Below are 23557 nucleotides of genomic sequence, written 5' to 3' on the forward strand. Positions count from 1 at the left end.
AAGTGCCTGACCCACTGAGTTACTCCAGCACTTTCTGTTCTATGAAGTAAAAGAGCCAGCATGGAGGAGGTGTGTAGTCTGAGGTAAAATCAATTGAGTTTCACACCTATAATTGACAAGATGAGACTGCACGAATTCTGTTGAGTCCATTCAGCAATTCTGTACACAACAAAAAGTCCGTATGCTCCACATTTCAAACATTATTTGTTGTGCATGGAATTGTTGAATATATTGAACCATGTGAAGATTGAATGGAGAACAGAAGACAAAGCAGGTGAGTCCTGATGCAGGGTCTCGACCCGAAATGTCCACTATCCCTTCGCCTCCACGGATACTGCCTGAAACCTTGGGTTTTACAGAGGTTGTCGTTCGCAGATTGAACGAGATGTTTTAAGAGAGAATTGCACTGTAATGTGGAGGCAGATTAAAACATCTGATAATCCTAGGGAGGATAGAATAACAAACATGGACTGACTAATGTCAGCCCTATACACTCTAGCCAGAGTCATGGCAGTGTTAAAAGTATTGAGGCAACTCAGAGAAGGAGAGACATTGTTTTTAGTTCTGTTACATTTTGGCAAAAAAACAGTCTGGCAAAGTTTTGGTTATCTTAGATGTCCTGTAAAGGCTGTTGAAAGCAAGTTTTGTTGGCCAAAGTTACCCTTATCCACACCGCCCACCTTACTTAGTCGGATTACTTAGAGGACGGATAGCATGTTACAGCAGAAGAACACAGGGCTGTTTGATATCCATTTATTTATAACTGTAGCTATTGTAAAGAAATAATAGAATCACTAATCTTAAATATAGGTTTAAATAATGCATACAGTAAAGTAACAACCATACATCTTCCAAAAGGTTGGGTAATTGAGAATATAGGTTACAAGAACAATTCAAATAAGTTGATTAGAAATAATGATAACAAAACATAGAAATAGCACTGAAGGCCACGTTTGAAAATCATGTTTCTCTTTAATTTGAAACAGCAAACTGGTATTCACTCATTTATATTTATCAAGAAAATGTCTCCTGGGCAAGGCACAAATACCTGTCAGCTATTCTCAGTTTCAGTATATATACCTTTAATAGTTTGAAATATTGTTATAAAACACCGAGTAGGACAAATTGTTAGTGTTACAAAAGGTATGGCAGGCCCTTTCATATTTTACTCTTAAAGAGACAGCATCCCTCTCCTTTCTTTTTATCTTGGACTATTGAAAATATCGTGAACTGTAACAAATAGATGTTATGCTTGGCTGGTTTGCCATTCAATGGAGCTACCATATCCAATCTAAAAAAATGTTTTTTTTATACCAGCTCTCCTTTCTAAAATTAAAATCCTGGAATATCTTGCATCTGTTTCACTTGAACTACAATAGCATTTAAAGATAATACTTTATATCCTGCGAAAGCTGTACTCTCTCACCGATTTGATTTAGTCTTGTAAATGGGTTAGACTCATGGACTGAGCTTTATTCTTTTAAAACACAATTGTAACATATAATTCAATGAGGCAACTGTTCTGGCAGAAAGCACAGAAAATGCACCAAATAACTGCTAAGGAAAGTGCCTGCACTACGCGGCACGGTAGCGCAGCGGTAGAGTTGCTGCTTTACAGCGAATGCAGCGCCGGAGACTCAGGTTCGATCCTGACTACGGGTGCTGCACTGTAAGGAGTTTGTACGTTCTCCCCGTGACCTGCGTGGGTTTTCTCCGAGATCTTCGGTTTCCTCCCACACTCCAAAGACGTACAGGTATGTAGGTTAATTGGCTGGGTAAATGTAAAAATTGTCCCTAGTGGGTGTAGGATAGTGTTAATGTACGGGGATCACTGGGCGGCACGGACTTGGAGGGCCGAAAAGGCCTGTTTCCGGCTGTATATATATGATATGATATGAAGATATGATACTGTTTAGATGCATTGCCTTTCTTAGACGTAATCCAATGTAACAGGCAAAAAGGGAAAATTATTAAATATTTTTCCATCGGTGACCAATGACAAGGGGGCACATTCATTAGTACGAACTCTCTCTTATTCTGGTCACTACCTTTATTTGTGCAAGTTTCTTGGAATTATAAAGTTGAATTTAAAAATATGAACAATATCCATTGGTGAGAAAGAAAATAGGTGGGGTAATATGGAAATACTCTTACTGCCGGCCAAGAGACCAAGAGACATGGCATGTACCTGTTTAACCAATCTACTGTTGATTAAACATAAATATTACTCTACTGTTTTGTAAGACTTCTAGTTTAATTCAGTCCACAGTTTACCGTTACTTATTCCATCTGCAGCTCCTTCAATTAGCACAGTATTAATAATTCCTCTCATTTTCTATCGCTTCCTTCAAATAAGGTCACGATAGCTGTAGATTCACAAAGGTATGGCCGCACTGCTTTGCAAACATGACACAAAACTTTAAAAAAACAAACTGATACGCCGCATTTGTTAAAATCCCACCATTAGTTTCTACCATTATTATACTCTACAGTTAGTCCAACAAAACTAACAATAGCTTTCCGTTCATAGCAAATCATTTGACTACATTTAAGACATGGGAAGGTAAGTGCACTTGAAGAGGTGCAAAAGATTGTGAAAGTGTTTGTAGGATTAAAAATAAAATCCATAACCCATACACAATAGGGGCACGGCGGTCTGGAATTTGCACCATATAGGAGGTAGCATTGTCATCACCATTAGTTGATCCCTTCATTTATTTTGTTCCACCAGCTCCCTAAATTGTGGCTTTAGGGATAGAAACATAGAAAATAGATGCAGGAGGAGGCCATTTGGCCCTTCGAGCCTGCACCGCCATTCATTGTGATCATGGCTGATCATCTACAATCAGTAACCTGTCCTGCCTTCTCCCCATATCCCTTGATTCCACTAGCCCCTAGAGCTCCATCTAACTCTCTTTCAAATTCATCCAGTGGATTGGCCTCCACTGCCTTCTGTGGCAGAGAATTCCACAAATTCACAACTCTGGGTGATAAAGTTTCTTCTCACCTCAGTTTTAAATGGCCTCCCCTTTTTGCTTTTCACAAATGTTGCTAGTTTTTTTTACAGTACAAGGGAACAGATTTTTCAATTTAGTTTTCTGTTTGAAATTCAACTTTTCGGAAGAAACTTCTGAACATTTTTACTTGGTAGCAACATTGCAGTTATAAAATGTAGCAAAAAAAAGAAATGCCAAGGTACAACCCATCCAGTTAGTTAGGCTAATGGAAGGAACACTGTCTCTGAGAGCCTATTTGCAGGTCAAAGCATTGTTAAAAACAAATATACCTACTAACTCTGCATAGATTCTAACCCACGTATATTGTAGGGATTAAAATGACATCATTACTATACAATAACACAGCAGAGTGTCGCTTTGTTATTAATATTGTTCAACTTGCTCATGCACTAACATGCAAATCTTTACAACTTTCTAAAATGTATTTATCAAAAAAATTGCTCTTGGAATATTGAAAATGTTAACAGTTGTCCAGCAATATGTCCATGCATTACATGCAACGTTGTCAGTGAGACATGTAACAATAAGCTCTGGAGGTTTTGCATAAAGCAAGGAATGTGAACTTTTTTATATCAACTGTACATATAATTCAAAGAGTCATCCCTGCTAAGCTGGTTTGTTTGACATTGACCATATATTGTCAGGAAGTACTTCACCCGTTGATGAGAGTGGCGCAGAACCACAGGGTGTATAAGGATCGGTATCCGTGTCTGTTTCACCCTCTGCTAAGTAAAGTTTTGATTTAGGCCAACTTCCGCCCCCATAAAATCCAAACGTCAAGTCGTCCTTTGACTGAGAGATGCTGAAACCACTTGGTGATCGCTGTAGTTCTTCATGGTTGATTGAGAGTAGGGAGATGGGGGTGTCGCTGTCTTGAGTGCCTCTTTCCTGCCTCGCTGTTACTTTGTCCGAGTAGGGACTTGTTATCCTTCCTCCCTGATAGCTAGGGCATACGTTATCTGGTGTGTCTGTCAGTGAACAGATTGGAAGAACCGTTGGTCTTTCCGTATACGACGGAGCAGGAGGTGGGGGAAATCTTGACAAGTCGGCAGCTAAAGATGTAAACTTTGTACTTCCCGTGCTTGGTCTAAAGAAACCAAAAGGAGCAACAGAAGAGACTTGGACTTGATAGCAATTCTGAGGCCCCATGTAGGTGCCCGAATCAGTATAGTTTGAGATGACTCTTTTAATTTCAGAGTATTTGTCTTCCACCTTGTTGTCAACTGGACTTTGTCCAGTGGAAGGCTCTGCCCCTCTCGTTGAATAATACCCAGTTGATGCAGATTGCTGTGTATTCATCTGCTGAATGTGCATGTCCACCAGGAAGTCAATCTTCTTTTCCATTCCGCCTACCTGTGATGGATCAGAGAAAATGCAATCAATTTAATAACTGCAGACATCTTTAGATCTTTTGATCTTCTGAAAATTCTTCCTGGACTTTAATTTTCTTTGAGGATATTTTCAAAAAAGGGAAAATAATGTAACTGTAAGTGCAGCTGGTCGAGTTGGTGCCTCACTGCACCAGAGAGCCGGGTTCAATCCTGACCTCGGCCACTGTCTGTGTGGAGTTTGCGCATTTTCCCTGTGACCATGTGGGTTTCCTCAGGGTTCCTCCCTCGGATTTCTCCCAAAACCCAACGTGTGGGTGTGTGCATGAATTGGCCTCTGTAAATTGCCCCTAGCACGTAGGGAGTGGATGAGAAAGTGTAATAACATAGAACTAGTGTGAACGGGTGATCATTGCTCGGTGTGAACTCGATGGGCCGAAGGGCCTATTTCCTTGTTGTGTCTCGAAACTAAACTAAACCAAACTAAAAAAACAGAGTCTTAACTGCTCATCTTTTCTCAGGCCCCGAATAAATGACTGTTGTTGATTGTAATTTATGTGACAAATGATCAACGAATCAAAAACTACTGGTTTTCTCAGCGTCCCTCAGAGAAAACCCAGTGCGATGACCCAAAACTGCTTCATCCAATTCAGCAATAAAACTGTCAGTGATATAAAGCAAGAATGCTGGCATGTGGATCAAATGGCCTCAGTTGGAAAAGGCATCTTTCTAAAATATGAGACATCATTCAGTGAATCTCCTTGTGATACTTTAACACCTAGTTTACAGGAATATTTAGAGTTATGAAAATTCTTAGGACTATTCTATATACTTAGTGTAAATAGGGCGGCACGGTGGCGCAGCGGTAGAGTTGCTGCCTTACAGCGAATGCAGCACCGGAGACTCAGGTTCGATCCTGACTACGGGCGCCGTCTGTACGGAGTTTGTACGTTCTCCCCTTGACCTGCGTGGGTTTTCTCCGAGATCTTCGGTTTCCTCCCACACTCCAAAGACTTACAGGTATGTAGGTTAATTGGCTGGGCAAATGTAAAAATTGTCCCTAGTGGGTGTAGGATAGTGTTAATGTGCGGGGATCGCTGGGCGGCGCGGACCCGGTGGGCCGAAGGGCCTGTTTCTGCGCTGTATCTCTAAATCTAAATCTAAAAATTAAACTGAAGGGCATGTCAGCAAAATCAGTGGTTCAGCATAGAAACATAGCCAGCACAGCCATTCAATATGATGACGGCTGATCATCTAAAATCAGTACCCAGTTCCTGCTTTTTCCCCATATCCCTTGATTCCTTTAGCTCTAAGAGTTAGATCTCTCTCGATGGGCCAAATAGCCTAATTCTGATCCTAGAAATGAACTCATGAAACAGACTGCTGCATAAGTGTAATGGGTTTAATGTCAATAACTGAGACTGAATTTTTAGGTATTTGTGGGGTCACCTACTCAGAAAATGTGCAGGTATGTGTATCGTGGTATCATGTTGGGCATAGACGCTGTGGGCCGAAGGGCCTATCCCTGTGCTGCACTGTTCCATGTTCTATGTTCTATTTGCGACTTGCCTGGTGTTGATCATCAGTATGGAGACCAGTTCCATCTTTATTTTATGGGTGGCACAGTGTCACAGCGGTACTATTGCTGTAAGTCTGGACTACCTGAAACTCTGACAAACTTGACGGCACAGCACTGTGGGCACGTGGGAGCAGCTGGAGGGAGGTTGGTCTCGAGGAGATATAAATGGGAGAAGTGGGACTTTTTTTAGTTTTAGTGTTAGAGAAACAGCATGGAAACCGACCCTTCGCCCACTGAGTCTACGCCCCCATCGATCACACTATCATTCACACTAGTTCCATGCTATCCCACTTCCTCATCCACTTCCTATACACTCGGGGTAATTTTTAGAGGCCATTCAACCTACAAAGTGGCATGCCTTTGTGACTCGGGAGGAAACCAGAGCACCCGGAGGAAACCCATGCTGACAAACTCCACACAGACAGCACCCGAGGTCTCAGATCAAACCTGGGTCTCTGGCTCTGAAACAGCGGCTCTAGCAACTCCACTATTACACCACCCAAATGATCTTAAATTATCAAAGGAAAATACTGTAGCTGCTGGAAACCTGAAATTAAAATGCTGAACATGCTAATTATCTGCCATTGTTGAACTCAGTGTTGAGTCAGCAAGAGTTGAGTTGAGTCTAGTTTATTGTCACGTGTGCTGGGGTACAGTGAAAAGCTTTTGTTGCGTGCTAACCAGCCAGCGGAAAGACAATACATAATTACAATCGAGCCATCCACAATGTACAGATACATGACAAAGGGAATAACGTGAATAACGTTTAGTGCAAGGTAAAGGCAGTAAAGTCCGATCAAAGATAGTCCGAGAGTCACCGATGAGGCATAAGGTAGTTTGGGACTGCTCTCTAGTTGTTGGGAGGATGGTTCAGTTGCCTGACAACAGCATGGATTGGATTGTGGCTGGTGAGAAGGCAAAGTTATGTTTCCCTAGTACACAAGAACTGTGAAAACGCATAGCAAAGACGTTCAGTCTGAAAGAGAGAACCTCAGTGTCCTTCAAAACAAAACCTATCTGCATTGTCCTTGGGTAATGACCAATACGTTGAAGCATTACCTGTCTTTCAACCTTCACAAATCTTCCCATCATACTTTGGTCTTCAGCGTCAGGATCAATTCTAATGGATAATATTAAAATCAGATCAAAATTAACAGTTTTGAATGAATAAAAATCCATAAAGCAAATAGCAATATAAGATTCCTTCATGAATCGGTGATATTTAAAATAGTTCACCATATTCCTTTCTGCCTCCTTCGTCCCTTCTGTAATTCCTTGATTTTACTATAAATCTTAATATATTAAAAAGTAACATGTACACTCTACCATTTAAGGGTTCATTATGCTGAAGATAGACACAAAGTAACTCAGCTGGGGTAACTCAGCGGGTCAGGCAGCATCTCTGGAGAAAAAGGATGGGAGATGTTTCGGTTCAGGGTCCTTCTTCAGACTTTCTTCCTGACCCAAAGCGTCATCCATCCTTTTTCACCAGAGATACTGCCTGACCCGCTGAGTTACTCCAGCACTTTGTCTCCATCTTTGGTATAAACCACCACCTGCAGTTCTTTGCTTCTTCATTATGCTGAATGTATGTGCTTGTATTACCATCCTGATGTTAATAAAGAATAACCAGACACTTTTTCTAACAGGACCTCTTTTTAAACACTCAGGCTCTAAAATTTGTTGTTGAACTGTTAACTGAAGGGCATCAGTCATTTTCTTTGTTACAGATGTTCGACATAACTTCGTCAGCCCATTTTAGAGATCCAGCCTGGTTTAAAGGTCCTTGGCTTCTCTGGCATATTCCAGCATGTTCCCATATCAGGTATATTCAGGGTAAACACAAAATGCTGGAGTAACTCAGCGGGTCAGGCAGCATCTCAGGAGCGAAGGAATGGGTGACATTTAGGGTCGAGACCCTTCTTCAAACTGAAGAATATTCAGCATGTTCTCATACCAAGAATATACTGGATATGCCAGACCCATTTACGCTGGATATAGGTTACTACATAAGGGTCATAAGGTCATAAGGAATAGGAGTAGAATTAGGCCATTCGGCCCATCAAGTCTACTGCACCATTCAATCATGACTGATCCATCACTCCCTCCGAATCCCATTCTCCTGCCTTCTCCCCATAACCACTGACACCTGTACTAATTAAGAATCTATCTATGTCTGCCGTAAAAATATCCACTGACTTCGCCACTCTCTGACTAAAGAAATATCTCCTCATCTCCTTCCGAAAAGAATGTCCTTTAGTTCTGAGGCTATGACCTCCAGTTCTTGACTCCCCCACTAATGGAAACATCCTCTCCACATCCACTTTATCCAAGCCTTTCACTATTCTGTATGTTTCAATGAGGTTCCCCCTCATTCTTTTAAACTCCAGCGAGTACAAGCCCAGTGCTGACACATGCTCATCATAGGTTAACCTACTCATTACTGGGATCATTCTTGTAAACCTCCTCTGGACCCTCTCCAGAGCCAGCACATCCTTCCTCAGATAGAGCCCAAAATTGCTCACAATATTTCAAATGCGGCCTTTTCCAGCGCCTTGTTTTTTTCCCATAGAGTTCGGTAAAGTATTAGCACAATCCCCGTAGCTCAAAGCTGAGATGTCAATGAATTTCAATCCTTGTTTTCTTCACAATAAACTGATACTTAAATGTATAATACATGTTTGTAATGTGGGCCTGCAGAAAAGACCACAATTGTATAGCTGATTCAAACTCTACCCTATTAGGGCAATACAATCTACAGGAATTAATGGTGAATGGATTGTCTTGAGCTATTACATTGGGCAAATGCATAAACTTTAATATAAAATTAACATAAATTCCGTACTTGGGTGACTGTTGTAAAGGATACATAAAGCCTTTCAGGCTTGTTTTTTTCTGCTTTGGAGTTGAAGGATGTACAGGTGGTAGAATCATATCAATTCTGCAAAGAAAAAGCATGATACACAATTACCAAGCTAGGTTTTGTGAGCAGATCAATTCTGCACATTCAATGTCCTCATAGTGCAATAAGTGAAAAAACTCAATCAGAAGCTTCCAAACCCAAACCATGCAGATGGGTTTAGCATGAGATTGCCCCAGCTACTTCAAGGCATAATAAGAAAATGAAAATGCTGGAAATACTCGGCAGATTAAGCAACATCTGTAGAGAGCGAAGCAGAGATACTGTTTCAGATTGATGATCTTTCATCTGAATCTGAGTCCATTTCACTTCCCACACTTACAGGTACAATATCGCGACGTTTAAGAAACATTTGGACAGGTACATGGATAGGCCAGTACCTACTTATTACTGGAATCATTCTTGTAAACCTCCTCTGGACCCTCTCCAGAGCCAGCACATCCTTCCTCAGATATAGCCCAAAATTGCTATATCTGCTCATTTGAGCAAATTGGGCAAAATGCAGGAAGGTGGGACTAGTGTAGATGGGACATGTTGCTGGTGTGGGCAAGTTGGGCCGAAGAGCCTGTTTCCACGCTGTAGGACTCTCCGACTCTATGACTTCTAATTGGACTCTTCCTAATCCCCATCATAACCACAATAGGAATCACAGTATCCCCACCTTCCACACACACTTTCACCCCCCCCCCCCCACCTTAACTTTCAGCATTCCAAAATAATTCTACACATCGCAACATCTTAGTTAGTTCATCAGTCATCACTCATATCTTCTGCCCTCCCCACGGCACGCTCCTTTGCAACCTTCTACAAGTTTTATTTTGCCGACAGAAAAATATAGCATGTGCTGAAATTCTGAAATAAATACAGGAAATGATGAGCAGGTCAGGCAGTATCTGTGGAGAGGTAAACTGAGTTAATACTTGTAGTTGATGAGTGACTACTGAAACTGCCCTTTTACCTGCTCTCTTCTCACCACACAGAACTCCAAACACTTTCCAGATGATTTATTTGAACTTTTCTCAAATCAGTGCACAGTATTCCCTCCATAGAATATGATCTCTTCCACCTCGGGGACTCCAAAAACAAAATGGATAGCTCCTTTGGAGACACTTATACAAAAGCCGCAAGCAGAACACAATCTTTAAAGCTTCCAAAGATTCTAAAAGTATTCTCAAAGATTGGATGACAGCAAATAACGTCCAAAAGAAAAAGAAGAGACTGGGAAAATGAGCAACCATAGAGCAGCTAACCTGACACAATAGTCGGTGCGCAGCGGTAGAGTTGTTGCATCACAGCGCCAGAGACCCCGGTTCGATCCTGACTACAGGTGCCTTTGGAACAGAGTTTGTACGTTCTCCCCGTGACCGCATTGGTTTTCACCGGGTGCTCCAGTTTCCTCCCACACTCCAAAGGCATGCAGGTTTGTAGGTTAATTGGCTTCAGTAAAAATTATAAATTGTCCCTCATGTGTGTAGGATAGTGCTAGTGGTTATTGGTCGGAGCTGACTTGGTGGTCCGAAGGGCCTGTTTCCGCGCTGTATCACTAAACTAAACTAAGTGGATATACACTGCCCGGATATGGTAAAAGGGCATTCAGGGGGGGAAAAAGTTTGATTCATGAAAGAAAAATTATGTTTACCTCATCCAGATTTTCTAAGGTTGCAGCTAGCAGAATAAGAGGGAATCAATGAACGTGGGAAAATTGGACTCACAGAAATTCCTCACCTTGGATTATGTGCAGAACATCAGCACATAAACCATGTTGTAAGAACGGATGATGCATCTGGTTTCATCGGTGATTTTATGACATTTAAAGATCCACCATTTCTCAATTTTATGTTTTGTTCCTCATCATTTACCTGGACTGTAGATATTTTATCCTAGAAAGCATATCCAGATGGCCTGCTGAGTATTGCTCAATAACATCCTTCACATCATAAGGTCGTAAAGTCTCCTTAAACCTTTTCTTGGTGAGGAAGAACCTCAGGATACTGCAGAGATAAATAAGATTTTTTTTAGTTCCTCTTTTAATGATTGGAGTACCAACTGTAAAATTGGAAAATGCTTCCTGCTGCCATTTAAGTCAGAAACATATTTTTGGGGGGATATTCTGCGTAGGTTTTCCAAATAAATTTTCAATCATCCATTTTCTAGCATTCATTTTTGTAAATGAGAATGTGCAGTTCCATGCTGCTGTGAAAGTGGCAGCATTAATCTTACTCAGCATCTCCACTGTCATTTAATCAAGCATAATAATCCAGAATTTAACAGACCTTGCAAACCTAAAACACATTTTGCCATTTAAACACTAACAGTTAGTGATAGTAAAATATATAATGGGAAGTCTTAGCTGGCAATCACTAAATCTAAATGACTCTTCTAACTTTGCTCTTTTGGGCACTTCACCCTCCTTTCATTTTAGCACTACCCTAATGGTTGATGTTCTTCTACATCTTTCATCTCCCCTAATCTTCATTGTCACAGTTTTATATTCTCTCCTCCCTTCATAAGTTGTAGGAGCAGAATTAGGCCATTCAGTCCATCAAGTCTACTCTGTCATTTAATTGTGGCTGATCTATCTTTCCCTCTCAGCCCCATTCTCCTGCCTTCTCCCCATAACCCCTGACACCCGTACTAATCAAGAATCTGCCAATCTCCACTTTAAAAATATCCATTGACCTGGCCTCCACAGCCTTTTGTGGCAATGAATTCACCACCATCGGACTAAAGACATTCCTCCTCATCTCCGTTCTAAAGGTACGTCCTTTTATTCCGAGGCTATGGCCTCTGGTCCTACTCCCTTTACTGTGTTTAAATCAAACCTCACCAGATTCTCTGCTCTCGAATCTTAAACATTGGAACTCTGCCTCTATTCCTTCTCAAAATCCAGACCCGAGAGCGTTTAATTGCTAATTTGATAAGTCTGATCTTTTATCCTCTTCTAAGTTAAGGGTGTTGGATATTTTAGGTCGTGGCTCTTTATCAAAATCTCTCAAAAAATAACTTCCCAAGCAGCCTCCTTCCTGTAATTAATGTACTGATTTCATCTTAATTGTTACAACGTTTGGGCTTTAATCTGAAGTTAATACAAAACACAATGAATTCAGCTACTTCAACTTTGGCAGTATAATTAATGCTCTTTCTAAATTGCAGATGGAATTCTTCTGTTCTCATACTCATGCCGGAAGAAGGAGAGCTATTGGAGTCAGATTTTACCCATGAAATGATTCAACACAATTATACGCTTGTTTGGTTCAACTTCACCATGTAATTCAAGGCGTATTAATCAGAAAGTGATGTGATTTTCTTTTTCAACATAACAGTTGCTCTGTTCAAAATATATTGTGTTTCAGTAACTTTGAAAGTAAAAATAACATCTACTTTTGTGATTTTGGCTTGGTCCTTATTTTGTCAGTAATGCAATATGAAAGCTGAGTGGTATTGTGTGCTTAGTGTATCGGTTGAAGTTCACAAGTAAATAGATCGTACACTTTAATCCTTCATGCACAGAGCTGCCATTTTTCGAGAGCCAGCTTTGACAGTCACAATCACACTTCAAAGATTTGGAAAGTTGAAGAGGTAGCATTGTCCCTCACTGTAAACTAATTCTTACCTCAAAACCACAAAGCCCCGAGATTGCATGATATAAATTCTGCTACTCTGTGGCATTTCTGCACCCTTTTTTTTTCAATCATGATGGCACCTTGCAACTACAGTCCACCCTGACTTCTCAATTTGTACAAGAAGGAGAAAACATGCAATTCTATATTCCCAGTGTGGATTTCAAGATTGAAGCACAGAGGCAACAGTTCTCTCTACTGTGAGTCTTTTAAGCATCACCACCTGCTGAGTGTGGGAACATAAAATTCACCTCAATGACTGAATCCCAAACCACATTGGATACAATTCTTTTTGACCAAAATAATAGAAGTTTAAGGAAAGGTGATCACTTAGTATTACACTTAATATTACCTGGAGCCTTGTATTCTGTTGGGATGGTTTTACTGATAATAATCAGGCCTTTTACTATTTGTTGTTCGGATGAGGTCAATTACTGCCTCTCCCATGCTGAACAAGGTCCACTGGAGGCTGTGTTACGTTATGGGGTTCCTCAAAGAATTGCGAAGCTCAATATCACTAGGATTACCATGACTATTTCTGTGCTGTACTGTTCTATATCCTGTGTCTGAATGGGAATGGTGGAGCAAATCAAGAATCTATCTATCTCTGCCTTAAAAATATCCATTGACTTGGCTGCCACAAACTACTATTGGCAATGAATTCCACAGATTCACCACCCTCTGACTAAAGAAATTCCTCCTCATCTCTTTCCTAAAGTAACGTCCATTTATCCTGAGGAAACTCCAATAAAGCGATGTTTATACACACAACTTCTCTGGGCTCACTGTCTTCTATTACTGGGAATAAAATGTTGCCAAAAGGCAAACAAACATGTGCCTGCAAATCAAATGACATGGCTAACAATCTAAGGAATGCAGAGGGAGAGATGGGTTGTAGGTTAAGACAAGTTTATAGAGACAGGGAGATGGGAGACCTATTAGAGCTTTGATGACAGGGATGAGAATATAAACAGGAGACGTCTAATTCCAGGATGTCAGAAAGCATAGAATCCATGGGTAAAGCAAAATGGAATGCATATTGAGATATAGATAAGCAGAATGTTTAAGAAGTCAAATGCTAATGGCTGGGGGAGGCAGGTGAGAAAAACATTAAAATGATCACAAACAGAACAGGAGGTATGGCTGTTTCAGCAGCATGGGAACAGTCACCTGGAAGGTGGAGAGCAAACAGGCCCAGAGGTTCATCTCTTGGACAAATAAGCTACCAAGACTATGATGACTTCAACTGGAGACAGTGGTCTGGAAAGGGGGTTGAGTACAAACTTCATGGCATGGGCCAGAGATGATGATTTCAGCCTTGCCGATATTTAACTGAAGGAAATGGCTGCTCGTTCCTTTCGCAAGCATCTTATATATGTTAGCTCTTTGGAAGGAGCCCTGCCGTTTGATTTACAGGCACATGTTTGCCTTTTAGCAACATTTTATTCTCAGTAATAGAAGATAGTGAAGCCAGAGAAGTTGTGTGTATAAACATCGCTTTATTGGTCTTTCCTCAGAATAAAAGAATGTTCCTTTAGGAAGGAGACGAGGAGGAATTTCTTTAGTCAGAGGGTGGTGAATCTGTGGAATTCTTTGCCACAGTAGGTTGTGAAGGCCATCAATGGATACTTGAGGAGTATCTTCAGCAACAGACTGGTTCCATCAAGATGCAGGACAGACCACAGGAGATCCTTCTCCCTTGTGGCCATCAAACTGTACAACTCCTCCCCCTTCTGTCATGGGGTAGACTGAGTGTGACTCACCTCCTCCCCAACACTTGCACATCCCCAATCCTTTCCACTCGTTACTTTAATTTCATGTTTCATGTATTTTGTGTTTTTTTATGACTGCTGGCAGATCAATTTCCCTCCTGGGATAAATAAAGTTCTATCGTATCGTATCGTATATTTGTAGGGCAGAGATAGATAGATTCTTGATTAGTGCGGGTGTCAGGGGTTATCGGGAGAAGGCAGGAGAATGGGTTGAGTGGGGAAGAAAGATCAGCCATGATAGAATGACGGAGTGGACTTGATGGACCAACTAGCCTACTTCTGACTAGCTCCTATGACTTATGAACTTATATATTGACAGTGCTCTACAGTTTAAGTATGAAGCAATATAAAGTTGACTTTAAATTGTTACAAAACTTGCTTTGCACGTTTTTGATTTGTGATTCTAATCTCAAAATATCACAATTCTTAGCATTTAAAAAAGGCACCATAAAAACATATTTTTCCATTTTAATAAATCCTACCTTGCAGCTCTGATAACAGTTTTCAGTGTCGGGATCAAGTCATCCATGAGATCAGTTTGGTAAGCCTTGTCCTCAGGTTCTTGTTCCACCTCAGGGGCATCTGCAAGTCAATGAAAATGGCTCTATTATCTATGAGAGTGTAATCATTGAAGAAGACACAGTCTATATGTCACAGGCCTGATACTTTTGGTATTCCAGGAAAAAAAAAGTTTTATATAAAAGATCTACTACCTGTGCCCATCCACTCAACAGCCTGAAAGCATTAATATGAACATGGAAGCGACAGATATTGGTGCCAATATCACTGCTTATTATATTTAAGGGTTTGAGCACGGTCAGGAACTTAAATGTTCTCATTGAATATGGATTGAATGTCAAATACCATAGGGATATAAGCATACCTGAACACAACGAGTGTGCACTCACAAAAGAGCCTGGATTTAGTGTAATAAAAGGAGTTAGGCGGACAATCTACTTCAAAACCAAAGGGAATCCAATCAAAGACGGTGGCACAGTGGTGGAGCGGGAGAGTTGCTGCCTTACAGAGCTTACAGCACCGGAGACCTGGGTTCGATCCCAACTACGGGTGCTGTCTGTATGGAGTTTGTACGTTCTCCTCGTGACCTGCGTGGGTTTTCTCTGAGATCTTCAGTTTCCTCCCACACTCCAAAGAGGTGCAGATTTGTAGGTTAATTGGATTTGGTAAAATTGTAAATTGTCCCTAGTGTGTGTAGGATAGTGTTAGTGTGCAGGTGATCGTGGTCGGCGCGGACTCGGTGGCCTGAAGGGCCTGTTTCCACACTGTATCTCCAAACCAAACCAAACCTTTTAGGACTTGGAAAGTGAGTGCTCTTGCAGTCTTGGTCAACACTAGCACCTTCAATCAACTAACATGAAGGCAAAATGTTTAGGTTAGTGCAGATGTACTTCTATCAAGGAGAAATCACTGGCTCTTTGACTGTGAAGCCCACTGATAAAATATGGAATAATATAGATTCAAGTTTTGATTAATTGATTGAAAGCATGGAAACAGGCTCTTTGGCCCAATATGTCCAGTCCTACCATTGATCACCCATTCATATTAGTTCTTTTTTTATCCCACTTTCACATCCACTTCTTACACACTAAGAGCAATTTACAGAGGCCATTTTAGCTACACATTCACGTCTTTTGGGAACGTGATCACAGGGAAAACATAGACTATCAACACAGACAGCACCCAATGTCAGGATGGAACCTAGATATCTAGCGCTGTGAGGCAATAGCTCCACCAGCCGTGCCACTGTGCTGCAGAACTTCCTACTTCTATCTGATAACAAGGAATATCTGGGATATTAGAAAACAAATAAAATAACTTTGTGGTACCTTCTGAGCTTCGTCTGAATCCAAAAGCTCTAATGCGAACGGCAGCTCGAAGGTCACTGAAACCCAAACTCTTTTGGTCTTTTGAAGGACTATCTTCTACTCCCTCAGTGTGCAGTGGTGTAAATTGCTTGCTCTTTACATTGGCACCTCTGGGTCCAGAACTGCGAACTCGGTCGAAGAGACTCAGCTTCTGGCTGTAACAGAAACAATTGCAGGGGAATATTCTCAAAGTAGTTATTATCCAGTATCCCCTCATTGATAACATCCCAGGCTTTCCATCAAAGGCCCCAGAGATTATGGCCGTATCAGTCATGCCTCAGGGGCAGTAGAACTCATACCTCCAAATCTGGTGAACTTGTGCTGAATTCTGACTCTGCACAAGCAAACAAAATCTACAGCGACACTCCAGTGCAACACGGAGGTAATGGTGCACTTTCAGTTAACAGTTTAGTTTATTGTCACGTGTACCAAGGTACAGTAAAAAGCTTTTGTTGCATGCTATTCAGTCAGTGGAAAGACAATACATGATTACAAATGAGGCATTTACATCACAGATACATGATAAGGGAATAATGTTGAACCGAGGCGCAGTCAATTCTCTCAGATGGATGTAAAATGTTCGTTATTCACTATATTCCCTTTATCGTGTATCTGTATACTGTGGATGGCTTGATTGTAATCGTGTATTGTCTTTCCACCAACTGGTTAGCACGCAAAAAAAGCTTTTCACTGAACCTTGGTAAACGTGACAATAAACTAAACTAAACTCAACTATCGTTGTCACTAGTTTGATCTCTCTCTGGTGTCCTGGCATTTTTGTTTGGGGGACCTTATTCAGCACTAAATTGCCATCACATTACTACACTCTATCAAGAAATATATTTGTCTGCATTGTGCATTGTCTTGCCCAGAAGTCATAAAAAGTCCTTCTGCTACCAGTGCGCGATATTCTATTTTTAAAAATAGAGAGTATTTATTGACAACAGTGCTTCAGGCAATGAGTTGGAGGTGAACAAGAGAGCATGACTCACAGCTAAAGATCTTTTGTTACACCAATAAAGTTAATTTACACAGTGAACCATGTCAATTTATCGAGTGAGGAGCAGGGTAATAACTCTAGAAGAACGCAATTAAGATAATAACAATAATATAAGAGGTTCATTATGTTTTAATTATGTACATAAAATCAATCTCAATCGCTTATAGTAGAGTGGCATTGATAGCATGATTGACAATCATTCCCACTCTGGATCTTTAGTGTGGTGTCACTATAAGGAGATGTAAAGCACAAAGATCTGAAAAGTAGCTTGTGCTGTAAAATGGGTGCTCCATAGACATGGTGTAGCAAAGCAAGGACCTTTTGGCCAAGTGCATTCCTCAGCACCCTTCACTAATACCACGCTGTTGCCAAATCACCACTGCTCCATGCTTTCCATCTTGTGCTGTGGAGTCCTGAAGGAAAACAAGGGTCTGTTGGCCCCGAAATGTCACCCATCCTTTTTCACCAGAGATACTGTCTGACCCGCTGAGTTGCCCCAGCACTTTGTGTCTAACAGTAGTATGGACCAGCATCTGCAGTTCTTTGATTCTACTATAGCCAAATCCAGGTTTCGGGGGTGGCTGATTGTGTGAGAAAGCAGTCATTTGGAGGTCCAAATGAAGTCTTGGGGGAAGGGTTCATTTTGACAAGGATTATGTGTTGTGGAGGCAAAGGTTTCACAGAGTCACAGGGTTGTACTGCACAGAAGTGGGCCTATCAGCCCATCTACACTAATGCTGACCTTTTTGCCCATCTGCACTAATGCTGTAAAAATTCAGCAGGTCAAGCAGCATCAGTAGAGCGAAAACCAGAGTCAAGTTGTTTCAAGCCAGTGGCACTTCTTCAGAACCGGAGAAACAAGACATATAATGTTTCAGAGAGGGGTAAGCATGGGGAGGAAAGACGCAATGAATGTGACCAGACCATGGTTGTCCATTGACAGAATTCCTTTTGGTGGCATCCAGTTAATCACAGATGATTTGACTGGTGGAGTGTCAACAGGGGAGAAGAACAGGAATAGTTAGAAAAATAACAAAAAACTTAACATGCTGGAACTGTGAGATTGAGATCACAGCAGCAGCAGTAAATTTAAAGTAAAAGAGAAAGTCAAGCAACATTTGTGTAGATCTGATCTAGTGATTACTTCCACAGACAAAGACAGGATCTAAGGAGATTAATGGACCACTAATGGAGGTTGTGCAGCCTTTAATGACATTTTGTTACAATGGTCTCCACCTTAATTAAGAAGTGGTAAAGGCTTAATCATAATTTCCAGATTAATTAAAAGATGGTGAATCATTCTAACCCAAACCATATTGCAGACATCTTCTTGTTAGGATAGTGTTTAAAAAGGGCTCTTTTCAAATTCAAGAATTAGGAACTCTACATTTAAACAAAATAGGGAGCACTGTTTAGCCAAAGTTGTGGATGGGATTTAAATTGTCTCCACGCATGTGGATCTCTCATGGCATGTGAGAGACTCCCTCTACATACAAGACCTTGTCATAAAGGCTGAGCGAGGAGGAATTCTCTGCCTCAGAAGGCAGTGGAGGCCAATTCTCCGAATGCATTCAAGAGAGAGAGCTTGTTAGAGCTCTTAAGGATAGCGGAGTCAAGAGGTATGGGGAGAAGGCAGGAACGGGGTACTGATTGAGAATGATCAGCCATGATCACATTGAATGGTGGTGCTGGCTCGAAGGGCCGAATGGCCTACTCCTGCACTTATTGTCTATTGTATGTCGAAAGCAATGTCATCCTGAAGACAATAATTGCTTGTTTAATGCTGTCACTCCTTTAACATAGAAACATAGAAACATAGGTGCAGGAGTAGGCCATTCGACCCTTCGAACCAGCACCGCCATTCAATATGATCATGGCTGATCCTCTAAAATCAGTACCCCGTTCCTGCTTTTTCCCCATATCCTGTGATTCCTTCAGCCCTAAGGCTAAATCTAACTCTCTCTTGAGGAATTAAGGAACACTTTCTGTGACTAACTACCCTCTAAAGTTGCAACGATGTTTGAGAACGATGATTCACTGCTTTGGGATGTGAGGGAAAACCGGAGCACGAGGAGGAACTCACCGTGGTCAAAAGGAGAATATGCAAACTCCACACTGACAGCAACTAAGGGCAGGATCAAACCTGGGTCTCTAGTGATGTGAGGCAGCAACTCTACCAGCTGCACCACTGGTGCCATCTTATTTTACTTTTTCTTCGTATATCTCCTCACTTAAATAAAGGCAATCAATACTTTTCCCATCTAACAGCAATAACAATGCAATCAGAAAGCGTGCAGTATTTTGAGGTGTGATAAACCCTCATGTTAGTTTGATGAAGAAAATGGTTAGTACTGGAACGAAAGCAACAGTTATCACTGTATTCTTTTACCATGACAGCATACAAGCCTGGCTTAGAAGAAATATAATCAGATATATCACTCAACCAGGTTTATATTTGTGTGAGAGTGGGAGAAAATACAAGTAAATGAGTCCACGGAATAAAGCTCATAACAAACTTCTTGCTGAAGGGAATTCAAGAAGAATAATATCATGCAGTATACTATTAGCCCAAGTACTCTGTATGCAACTTCTTCCCTTTGATGTAAGTCATGGTCTAGTGTGCACTATTATTTAAATAAGTAATCGGTTGGGTTAAATAATTAAAAATAATGGTATTACTATTCATAAATATTAAACCATGCGTGCACATTCTTTGAGAGCCAATCCATTGAAACACTCAGAAGGACATGCATTCATTCCATGTTACCCATTTGCAATCAGACAAGCGTGTCCACACCAAGAAAAAAAGCAAAGTCATTAAAAAAAATTTAAAAGTACAAATCATACCTGAAAAAAACAGGGAGCTGGAATGAGCACCAATTTGTTTTTAAAGAACAAGCCCAGCACAGGTCATTGGCCCAAATATCTTCCATTTTTTTTAAATAAATGCTCCCCTGTACCTTAGCTAAAGCTTCAAAGTGATTCTCAGGAAGAATATTAGCATTAGAGTAGATTATGTGGAATTTAAAGACATAGAACACAGAATGATTTAAAATCTTTCACTGTCTACGTGAAAAAAAAATTGTTTGCCACTACTTTCTTACTCCGTTACCAGAAAAGTTAAGTGTCTTTGTTATCACAGATAATTAAGAGGATTTTGTAATTCTGTGTAATTTGGTTCATTCGGGTTTTTTTGAATAATCAGATTTTTTTTTAAATCTTTTTTACAGACAGAAACCTCGCCACACAAAAAAGATGTAATCTGTTCTGCATGCAACTTAAAGAGATCAGCAACCTCTTGGAGGTGACTATGGGGGAGCTGATGAAACTCAGAAGGTGCAAGTACGCCACAAAGTGCAAATTAAAGACAGTAACCGAATGGATTCAGGTTAAATGTAACACAGTGAGTGCAAACTGATGCACAAAGGAGAGATTTTGATCCAGTTGAGATAATTACATATTCAAATTAAACATTTCCTTTCCTCACTTTTCCCAGCCTTATTGCTTAATGATAAGTAGAGTTACAGCCAACTTAGTGTTAAAAATTAAAGCCCGAGGCAGGCAGGTTGTTACTTAGGTAATTATTGATTATTAATCATATTTAATAATCTCAACCACAGTAAAAATGATCAAATAGTCCTTTGGGAAATTGGTCAACTGTGATCTTAGTTTTTAGCCCTGGATATGATCACAGGCAATTATACAAAATTATTCATTTTTCAAGTACCAATGAACATCAGCACTAGAGTATAAACATCAAATACAGCACTGCATTTAAAGGAAGGCTAATGAAAAAATGTCACATTCAATTTCAATGTCTTTCGTCCTGATATAATTAATGTACCAAAAATGTGCTGATCCAACATTCTAGATTATTTTTCTTTACATTAACATATATCAGAGCTAATTGAAAAAAAAATGATAGGTTGCTCAAAAAAATCTGTATCTATTAACAAATGCATAATAGATTTAATGTAGAAAGATATTCCAAAATTTTCACAAAACCACCAAGAGAACTTTGATTTGAGGTCATTGGAATAGACCTAATTATGAGGTGGCACAATGGCGCAGCAGTATAGTTGCTGCCTCACAGTGCCAAAGACCCAGGTTCGAACCTCACTATGGGTGCTGTCTTTACGGAGATTATATGTTCTGCCCATTACCGCGTGTGTTTTACCCGGGTTCTCCGGTTTCCTCAAACACTCCAAAGACGAGCAGGTTTGTAGGTTGGCTTCAGTAAAAATTGTAAATTGTCCCTAGTGTGCAAGATAGTGCTAGTGTACAGGAATCGGCCGGCGTGGACTTGGTTGGCCGAAGGGCCTGTTTCCGCCATGTATCTCTAAACTAAACTAAACTAAACTAAACTAAACTAAATTAAAGCCATTGTTCTGAAGTGGAACCTTAATGGAGGTAAGAGGGATTGATAAAAAACGGTCTGGGAATGGATTCTTAATATGATTGCTGCTCAACCTGTTTATCACATGGCAACAAGAGAGTAGTGAATGAATGGCTGGAGTCACACAAGAGTTTGTGAGTGGGTTGGGAGTGGATAGGGTGAGGGGCCAGAGGTTAATGGCGGAAGCAGTGAGAACACACAAGCATCAAGTGAGATGCTGTACTTACTATGTCAATAAGAACGGTGGTATCATTGATGGGAATATGAAATATAGATCTTGCCATGACAAATAAATAGATTTCAACAGCAGAAGGAGCTGAGACATGGTCATTGCAAAATCTGATTTTTTTCTCACATGGAATGGGGTCAGGAATTAATTTTGTTTTCCAATAGGACATCAAAGATTATGCAGTGAGGCCTGCTCTGAATGCCAATGAAAATGCACATGTAAGCTGAGACAATCACCCAGGTGCACCAGGTAGTTGAGGAAGAGAACTAAGAATGGATGCTTGAAGATTATTAGGCAGCAGAGTGGCACAGTGGTAGAGTTGCTGTCTTACAGCAGAAGAGATCCGGGTTTGATCCTGACTATGGTTGCTGTCTGTACAGAGTTTCTACATTCTCCCTGTGACCACTTGGGTATTCTCCAGGTGCTCTGGTTTCCTACCACGCTCCAAAGATGTGTGGGTTTGTAGGGTAATTGGCTTATGTAAAAATTGTAAATTGTCCCCAGTGTGTAGGATAGTGTTAGTATACGTGGGGATCGTTGGTCGACGCAGACACGGTGGGCCGAAGGGCCTATTTCCATGCTGTGCCTTTAAAATAAAGTTTAAAGTTTAATCTTTATTTTCACTAAGGAAGACATAAACCGTCTGCCGGAAATAGCGGGGGACCGGGGGTCTAATGAGATGGAGGAACTGTGGGAAATCCAGGTTAGTCGGGAAGTGGTGTTAGGTAAATTAAATGGATTAAAGGCAGATAAATCCCCAGGGCCAGATAGGCTGCATCCCAGAGTGCTTAAAGAAGTAGCCTCAGAAATAGTGGATGCATTAGTGATAATTTTTCAAAACTCTTTAGATTCTGGAGTAGTTCCTGAGGACTGGAAGGTAGCTAATGTAACCCCACTTTTAAAAAATGGAGGGAGAGAGAAAACAGGGAATTATAGACCAGTTAGCCTAACATCGGTAGTGGGGAAAATGCTAGAGTCAGTTATTAAAGATGTGATAGCATCACATTTGGAAAGTGGTGAAATCATCGGACAAAGTCAGCATGGATTTACCAAAGGCAAATCATGTCTGACGAATCTTATAGAATTTTTCGAGGATGTAACTAGTAGAGTGGATAAGGGAGAAGCAGTCGATGTGTTATATCTGGACTTTCAGAAGGCCTTCGACAAGGTCCCACAAGGTCCTTTTCGGAATGGCAGGCAGTGACTAGTGGGGTACCGCAAGGCTCAGTGCTGGGACCCCAGTTATTTACAGTGTATATTAATGATTTGGACGAGGGAATTGAATGCAACATCTCTAAGTTTGCGGATGACACGAAGCTGGGTGGCAGTGTTAGCTGCGAGGAGGATGCTAGGAGGCTGCAGAGTGACTTGGACAGATTAGGCGAGTGGGCAAATGCATGGCAGATGCAATATAATGTGGATAAATGTGAGGTTATCCACTTTGGCGGCAAGAACAGGAAAGCAGAGTATTACCTGAATGGTGACCGATTGGGAGAAGGGGAGATGCAACGTGACCTGGGTGTCATGGTGCACCAGTCATTGAAAGCAAGCATGCAGGTGCAGCAGGCAGTGAAGAAAGCGAATGGTATGTTGGCATTCATAGCAAGAGGATTTGAGTTTAGGAGCAGGGAGGTTCTGCTGCAGTTGTATAGGGCCTTGGTGAGACCGCACCTGGAGTATTGTGTGCAGTTTTGGCCTCCTAACCTGAGGAAAGACGTTCTTGCCTTAGAGGGAGTACAGAGAAGGTTCACCAGATTGATCCCTGAGATGGCGGGACTTTCATATGAGGAAAGACTGGATAGACTGGGCT

At 41.0% G+C, this 23557-nt stretch overlaps 1 protein-coding gene across 1 annotated transcript in view; it reads right to left on the reverse strand.

Moving 5' to 3' along the window:
- Positions 1–775: 775 nt before the first annotated feature.
- The window catches only part of kcnq3 (potassium voltage-gated channel, KQT-like subfamily, member 3), a 247296-nt gene continuing 224514 nt past the window's right edge, over positions 776–23557 (reverse strand). Inside the window, exons 10-15 of the mRNA XM_078397327.1 lie at positions 16084–16277; positions 14719–14818; positions 10704–10835; positions 8770–8865; positions 6984–7044; positions 776–4370 (exon numbers count right to left, since the gene is read on the reverse strand). Of these exons, the coding sequence (XP_078253453.1) occupies positions 3624–4370; positions 6984–7044; positions 8770–8865; positions 10704–10835; positions 14719–14818; positions 16084–16277 (1330 nt within the window). The 3' untranslated portion in view covers positions 776–3623. The remainder of the gene's footprint in view (positions 4371–6983; positions 7045–8769; positions 8866–10703; positions 10836–14718; positions 14819–16083; positions 16278–23557) is intronic.

Source organism: Rhinoraja longicauda, chromosome 4 (genome assembly GCF_053455715.1).
Source record: "Rhinoraja longicauda isolate Sanriku21f chromosome 4, sRhiLon1.1, whole genome shotgun sequence".
Classification (NCBI taxonomy): domain Eukaryota; kingdom Metazoa; phylum Chordata; class Chondrichthyes; order Rajiformes; family Arhynchobatidae; genus Rhinoraja; species Rhinoraja longicauda.